Source organism: Chenopodium album, chromosome 5 (genome assembly GCF_948465745.1).
Source record: "Chenopodium album chromosome 5, dcCheAlbu1.1, whole genome shotgun sequence".
NCBI classification, from domain to species: domain Eukaryota; kingdom Viridiplantae; phylum Streptophyta; class Magnoliopsida; order Caryophyllales; family Amaranthaceae; genus Chenopodium; species Chenopodium album.
In genome coordinates, this window is record NC_137838.1 from 7,076,999 (window position 1) to 7,085,498 (window position 8,500).

At 34.5% G+C, this 8,500-nt stretch overlaps 1 protein-coding gene across 1 annotated transcript; it reads left to right on the forward strand.

Moving 5' to 3' along the window:
- Positions 1 to 1,762: 1,762 nt before the first annotated feature.
- On the forward strand, positions 1,763 to 6,205 carry LOC145630249 (ER lumen protein-retaining receptor B-like). Its single transcript, XM_081682504.1, has 6 exons — positions 1,763 to 2,002; positions 2,730 to 2,995; positions 3,708 to 3,823; positions 5,077 to 5,150; positions 5,240 to 5,303; positions 5,873 to 6,205. Exons 1-6 carry the CDS (start codon positions 1,909 to 1,911, stop codon positions 5,907 to 5,909), a joined length of 651 nt encoding a protein of 216 aa, XP_081538630.1. The 5' UTR covers positions 1,763 to 1,908; the 3' UTR covers positions 5,910 to 6,205.
- Positions 6,206 to 8,500: the final 2,295 nt, after the last annotated feature.

The window sequence follows — 8,500 nt, forward strand, 5'->3', positions numbered from 1 at the left end:
CTCAGTAAGATAGGCTAAACAACTTAAATAATATTTGATTATTTCGTTAATATTTTTCTTTATTTTTTAATACATGTTTAAAAGCGTGCAAACACTCAACTCTCCACCACGACATCACTCAAGTGTATATAGGTTTGTATCATTTACAAGTATTATAACACCGCCAATACTTTAATCTAGGTGATATTTATCGTTGGTAATTCAATGTGAAACACAAAAACATTCAACTAAGTTAAAACGAATGAACAAAACTCAAACCAATCAACATCCAAGTATCAGCTAATTGTTATGCAATTTACTTTTGTGGACAACTGCCTAGCTAGAACAAAGTACTTTTGTAACAATGAATACAAATCACTTGTTATCCCTTGATTGCAACGTGGAGGGGACGCATCATAAGGAAACGAAAAAGGCCCAAGCCTTGAGGAGAAAAATAAAGAAAAGAGCATCACCGATCAAATAAAATACCATTGCAACTACTCTGTAATTTATAATTTACCACAAAAAAAATAGTATACTAAATTAAAATACCAGCTTAATAATCTTAATATCATTTACAAGCTAAGTATTAAAACTTCACCGATACTTTAAGCTACGTGACATTTATCTTTTGTAACTCAATGTGAAACAGAAAACCAACCAACTAAGGGCTTGTTTGACATCATTTTTGGTTTTCATTTTTTTTTTTTTTTTTTCAAAAACAAGAAAAAGATGTTTTCACTTTTCTGTTGTCAGTTTTCAAAATTATCATGATTTTAATAAGTTTATATAATTTTTATTCATTATGGGACATATATCATATACTTTTAAAAAAAAAAGAAAACCACAGCAATGCCAAACGAACCCTAAGCTAAAACGAATGAACATAATTCAAACCAATCAACATCCAACCAACATGTCTGATGTGTGGACAATGGCCTAACAAAGTACTTTTATAACAATGAATACACATATTTTGTTTTCCCTTAATTGCAACGTAAAGAGGATGCATTACAAGGAAACAGGAAAGTTAAAGAGAAAGACCCAAGCCTTAAGGAGAGAAAAACAGAAAATAACATCACCGATGAAATAAAATATTGCAACTCCTCGGTCTTTCACAAAAAGCTATAATTATCACTAAACCAGCAACCGCTGACATCACATTGTCCACATGACATGATGACAACTTTACAAAAAAACTTTTTCCGCCTAATTAACATATGAAATCATTATATTTTTTTTGGTTTCAAATTTCAAATTTAATTTCTCTCATCTCAATTTATTTATACTCTTTAATTTATTTATTTTCCTTCTATCACCATTCACCAAGTATTGCATCTTTCCCTTGTGCTTTAGCGAATAAAAAACTTTGTATGTATATGTATTTTTTCCTATTTTCCTCTGTAAATATCAAGTTTAAAATCTTTCTTATTTGTTTAAAATTGTGTATAGTACAATTCTAACAGTACATTTCGTACATGCTTAAATTTTCATATTCAATTTGCTCTTCTTCAAAATTAATTATGTTGAATTAACAATTACAACTAACGGTTATGTCTCTATAATTTTTTTTATATGAGGTAATTAAGTGATAAGAATACATAAAATATATACTTTATATTTCACAGATAATTTTTTACACACCCGGGTGTATGATGCACTCGAGTTTATTTTTTGCTCATTTCGATGATTATTGTTCATTTTATCCTCAAATGAACAAACAAATGCCCTTAGATGTACTGTACCTTCGGGTGTTATGTAAAAAAAAAATTAACAGCAGGGTCACCGCTCAGGCGCTCACGCACAAAGTCTACGCCACGGCTACTCTCATTATTTTCTCTCTCCTCTCCCTCTCTTCTGCTTCGTTTGTTTATGCAAAAACTCGTCTGAAATCACATTGACATTCCCAGGTTTGAGGAAGTGAGAGTAATGATGAACCTATTCAGGTTAGCCGGAGATATGACCCATCTCCTCAGCATCGTTGTTCTTCTTTTGAAGATCCATGCTACCAAGTCTTGTTCTGGTATTATATTTCTTGTTTCCTATTTTCATTTCTATGAATTTTGTTGCCCATTTATTATGATTTTGTCATCAATGTTGTTTTTGTTTGATTTTTTGATGTGGGTATTGATTATATGTTAATGGGTTTCTCTCATTTCTGAGTATTTAGTTGAAATATTTTTTAAGATTATGCATGTTGGATTGTTTTATTGATGAAGTTTGGGAATTTTTGATTAGGGATTTTGTTATAATTCATAAAGTTTTTGTTTTGTGGTTGATTTTATTGATTTTGGTTTGTTTGATCATGATTCATGCACATTTGGGAAGAAGAGGTGGGTAATTAGGAAATTGGTGAACTAATTTTTATTTGTTCACCTTGACCTAAAATGGCGGCATATAGGAAGAAATTTGAATGATATTGTCTCCATTCTCCAATTGTTCCATTAGTATGGTGTAAGAAGGCTTAAATTATTGGAAATTGATGATCGAAATTGATAAATTGTCACTCCTTAATCATTGCAATATAAAGTATCAGATGGGTATGTATTGTGTATCCGATTAAGAATATTTGGGAAACAACCTCTCTATTATCACGGAGCTGGTTTAAAGGTATTGGGGTGATGTTGATTTTGATTCATGGGTGATTTTGATGATTTAAATCTTGGTGCAATTTCATGTTAAGAACTTTTGCCTGTTTGAGAGTTTGCTACTTTTGTTTGTGCTGAACAATTTGTTATATATTTCTCCAGGAATATCTCTGAAAACCCAGGAATTATATGTTATTGTCTTCTTGACCCGGTACTTGGATCTCTTCACCAGATTCGTGTCGTTGTATAACACTGTAATGAAGATAGTCTTTATTGGAACATCATTCGCCATTGTTTGGTACATGAGATGTCATAAAGTTGTGAAACAAACATACAGCATGAACGAAGATACTTTTAAGCATTACTTTTTGCTGCTTCCATGCTTTGGGTTGGCTCTTCTGCTTCACAACGAATTCACTTTGACGGATGTAAGTCATACTGTCTGTTCTTACACTTAATTTGCAAGTCTGTACTGATTTTATTGATGTCGTAACAATAATTTTGAACAAAATCTGTAGCCTCCCCCCCCCCCCCCCCCCCAAATAAGGCTAGTAGCAATAGTAAGCAAATTGTTAATACCTAGAGAACTAAAGCACTCCTACAATAAATGAAATCGGGACAGACAGATAAATTACCTTTTAAAACATATGTGCTCACATGAATGCTTGACACTTAACTACAAATGATGTGCAATGAACAAATGAACCGATGAGCTAATTTGAAGAGTCTATTGTGGAGGATCTTATGACTAAGTTTAAATTTTTCTAATAGTGGATAGATCTCCCTTCATTTTCCTGTGGTATTCCACTATCCCTGACAGAAGGTAGATCCGATATCATGTTCACTAAACAGTTCATGTTTCTTTTAGGAGCTAAGTTGCAAAAATAAGGGCCTGAATACCAGGATGTAAAACCTGTCAGACTGTCAGTGCATTGAAGAAGCTTATAAGTCTTTGTATTAGGGACTAGCTTTCACTTCAGCTCAACTTTCACTCCTTCACTTATTCATGTTTACTGTAATTTGTCGAGACTCGAGACTTGATAGCTTCTTTTATTAGAAACATACTATCAGTGTTTGATGAATTGAGTGTTGCTTATTCTTCATTTTTCTTGAATCCTGATTCCTAAATGTGTATTGTAGGTTTTGTGGACCTTTTCATTGTATCTGGAAGCAGTTGCCATCTTGCCACAACTGGTATTGTTGCAGCATTCAAGAAACATTGACAACTTGACCGGAAATTATGTGTTCCTCCTGGGGTATTTTTCCTCCATTTCACCTTATTCAGTCATTCTGTTTGGTTTAAGCTTTGCTTGTTCAAGTAGAGTTATCATAATGAATATTGTTTCATTCTTCGTGGCTTCTGTATTGAGATGTTTTTTCTTCCTATTCTGTTAAAATTCCTTCTATCCTATCCTGATCTGTTGCACTGGAGGTTGTTTTTGTATGACTGTATGAGCAGTAATTTGTGAAAGAAATTGTTTGGAAAACTCAGAAGCCATTGTGATTGTACAAGGTTGGATGGGGAGTTCATGTTTTACTTGCTCTGATGTTGTTTTGCATGATATCGTGATGTAACTCACCCCCGACCCGTCTTCAGCCCTTTATCCCAAACAGCGTTATGAAATGCTTTAGAAGCACACAATCAAGTAAAGATTTGAAGAACATATGTTCAAACCTAATCTAATATTATGTAACAGAAATTTTAGTGCCACGAATCATCGTTTAACTTTTCTACCTTATAAGTCTTTTTTTCCTTATTTTGAAGGGTTGCATAATCCTTTTTAATCCCTCTACTCCCTTATCCTTCCAAATAATAATTAATTTTGCTTGATTTGCCTTTTTTGTCCTTTAAATAAAAAAGAGGTACTTTTTTGAGTTATTGTTGTTTACAATGTAGGGAAAAAATGTCTTCAATATTAATTTGAGTATTTGCAAGATTTTAGGTACAGATAATATACATTATATAATCATATGAAAATCCAATCGGTGCATTGCATGGAAAAAATCTAGTTGCCAATAATCCGTATATGCTCCACAATGATCTGAATTTCTGTTTCTGTCTCTTAATGTGTGTTAAGGCTGGAACTTAGAAATTTTCTTTTTTTTTGACTTTTTTAACCTGTGCTCCGTAGTTTTTATTTTTGGTCCAAAATTATATAGATTACACTTGTTTCTATATGTTAAGTGAACTAGAGTATTGAACATACCTTCCACTCCAGAGTTAAAGGCAACAACCTCTATGCAACTACCAGAGTGAGACTCTGTATGTTTTTCAATTCTAACTCCCCTAGGCACTGCCGTGGTTTAGGATGTTGCCTAATCTGAAAAATCTGAGTAGTGTTATGGTGTAATGTAACGTCATTATGTTCTCTTTACCAAGATTTCTTTGAAAGGGGGCTTTAGGTGTTGTACCTCCTAATTGTATATTTTATTGGTCAACCATTCAAATGAGATTCCATATATGGTGGATGGATTATAATGATTCCCATCTTTTATCCCTTTTTTGCAGTGCATATCGTGCTCTTTATGTTTTGAACTGGATATATCGGTACTTTTTGCAAGATCACAGGGCTCGCTGGATTCGTAAGTCTTGAGAAGTTTCATGTTCATTTCATTGATTTTTCATGATGTCCATTTCTGAGAAAATAACTTAAATATAAAATCATTTGCAGCTTGGATATCAGGTCTGGTCCAGACAGCTCTTTATGCCGACTTCTTTTATTACTACATACTCAGGTATGGAGTATTCCTTTTCTGTATGATTCCCACCTCATTCCCAAACATAGAAAAAGAGTGGGGAAAAAAATATTAAAATTTAGAAAAAGATGCCATGATCATTCTGTAGTCATGCTAATCAATTGGAGCTGCGGGGCATATATAGATCATGGGTCCGAGATCATGGATTTTTGACTGGATTGATGAATGCTGTTTTTTTTATACCTTTTCTTTTTTGTTGTCATGAAGAGCAATGCAGTCTATAGTATGTTGCTTTCTTTCTCCCTAATGTGAAAACTCATGCCAATAAGAAATAAAATGCTTGCCATGTTCTTATATAGATATGTGATCGAGCTTGCTTAATTATTAGTGGGGCAATTGTCGGTGTAGCTGGCCTTCCTGAAAATTTGCAGTATAACTTGAACTTTGTAACAATCACCAAGTTGATTTTATCTGACAAAGATTGTTTGAACATACTAATAAGTTGTTCAAGTGCAAATTGCCATCATACTTTGATCAAAATCATGATTTCTTTCTGAATGTTATCCGATTTTTTAATTTCTAATCAGTAATTTGTTTGTTTTTTGCAGCTGGAAAAAGCATGAGAAGCTCAAACTTCCTGCTTGATGTATGGAGCAGCTTTGATTCAGCTTATACATGATTAGGAAGTGAAAAACATGGTTCTAATGACACCGGAACTCGACAAACTCCAGATTATATATATATTAAAGAAAACACTTATCATCAAAAAGCTATAGGATATCTTATATTTTCTTATCATAATAATGTTTAGGAGACAGTTGTTATATGCCTCTTCTAACCTAGCAGCAATACTACTGCTGTTACTAGTTTAATTTTGTTTAGTGTAGAACCATGATAACTATTAACAAGTTGTCAATTATCTTAGCTTGCTGTTCATATTTTCTCCTTTCCTTTTTCCGAGTCTCTGATTTTTTACAAGGTTTTACTGGACTGAGAGTCTATCTAATGCTATACAGTTTTCTCCTAAACTAATGGACCAAGTGAACGTGTTTTCAGCACAAAAATAATTTTTGTGAATTTTCAACTAGTTGTCAAATATTTTAGCAGCTCGCAATTTGTTTACAATTTGAGTTTAGCTTGGTGAGAAGTTTCATTTGGCTTGCCTTCACTAATACTACAAGGTCTATAATAATGAGGATTTTTGGCTTAAAACCAGTCACATTTACCAAAAAAAAAAAAGCCAGTTTGACTCTAAAGCCAAAGCAAACTTCAATTTTATCTACCTTCCGAAAAGAGGAAGTAGGATGGAGAGCTCAGATTTGCAAGATATATTGCCAAGTTAAACTCGAGGTTTGATTTGTGGCTCATAATGAATTAAAGAATATCAAACTCTTTGAGTTGCTTATTATTGGTTAATTGGTTATGGAGTAAAGCATAAATACAGTCCCTGAAGTTTCGTATAAAAGCCGTTTTAGTCCCTCTTTAACTTTTTTCACCAATTTAGTCCCTCAACCACCCACTTTAGTGTTTGTCAGCCAAAAGTTTAGGGACTTTGCTGACTAAGCAAAAGTTGAGGGACCTTGACTCATCAAAAAAAGTTGAGAGATGTTAAGTCATCAAAAAAACCCAAAACCCCTCATCTAGCCACCAGCCAGCCTCGCCCTCTACGCGACCCTCCCTTGCCCCCCGGCGTCGGCGCATCTACCCCTTCCCGGCTCCGCGCTGAACCCATTATTCCCCCTGCTGCATGAGCCTGCATCTCCCTTCCTCCATAACCACCCAATTTGTTCCCCGAAACCCAACCAAAGTTCCCATTTCTTTGCCTTCTCTAATCGGAATTTCTGCAAAATTTGCCTGAATCATTTGAATTTGCGATTTTGAGCTACAATTGTTGTGATTTTGGGCGGCAATGATGGGCTTCTTTGTTGATTGTTGCGCGGTCCGATTTCAATTGCGGCTGCAGGGGTGTGAATTGGTGAAGACGATTGTGATGTAGTGCGGGTGGCTAATGCGTGAGAGGTTGGGGTTGCTGCTGTTGTTGCGATTTGGCCGCTCAATTATGGGTTATGAGGTAGGTGCGCAGGGGTTGAAATGGTGGGTTGACGAATTGATGAATTGATGAAGGGTAAATAGATGGTGGGTTCACTGGGTTACGTAGCAACAATAGGATAGTGTTGGTGGTTGTGTAGCAGCAATGGTGTTGGTGGTTGTGAGGGAAATGAGAGGTGGTGGGGGTTTTGAGATAGGGAGAAAGGGCAAAGGTGGAGGTGGGGGATGGTCGGCGCATCGGTGAAGGTGGAGTTGGGCGCCGGCGTTGGTGGAGGTGGGGGAGAGGTGGCTGGTGGGCGCAGGCGTTGGTGGTGGTAGGGGAGAGGTGGCTGGTGGGTGCCGGCAAGGGAGGGGCTGCTGGGGGAGGGGGTTTTTTTTTTAAAAAAAAAATATTTTTTTTATAATAATATTATTATTAAAAAAATTAAAAACTAATTATAGTTAAGGACTTTTAATAAAATAACACTTATCAATGGTAATCGATAATTTAGGTTTACCATTGATAATAAAATTTGAAAATGTTTACCACTTAGAAAATTAAAAAATTGGAGTTCACCACTTAGATAATTTAGGTAATCGATTTTTTTTTTTTTTTTTTTTTTTTTTTTTTTTTTTTTTTTTTGTTGACAGGAGTAAATCCCAGGGTAAAAACGTCACAAATTAAGTTAATTTGATGTTGAGAATTCTTTTGGATTTTCCGTAAAATTAACGGTCTCATATTCAGATAGTTTGTGTTTGTTTTAATTTGACATTTAATTTAGAAAAAACAAACTATAATAAGTTATGGTACAATAAAAAAAAAAAAAAAAAAAAAAAAAAAAAAAAAAAAAAAAAAAAAGCAAATTTAGATGAATCAACATCCCTAAACTTTTTTTGATGAGTCAAGGTCCCTCAACTTTTACTTAGTCAGCAAAGTCCCTAAACTTTTGGCTGACAAACACTAAAGTGGGTGGTTGAGGGACTAAATTGGTGAAAAAAGTTAAAGAGGGACTAAAACGGCTTTTATACGAAACTTCAGGGACTGTATTTATGCTTTACTCATTGGTTATGCTCGTTGTAAACCTTAGTTCAGTTCATTTATCAACAAGGTGCCAAAATGATAAACGCCATGTATTGTCAGCAAGGCCAGCTTTTATATGAAACAAACCACACAAGTGATTATCTGTCTAGTTTAAAGGCATAACATA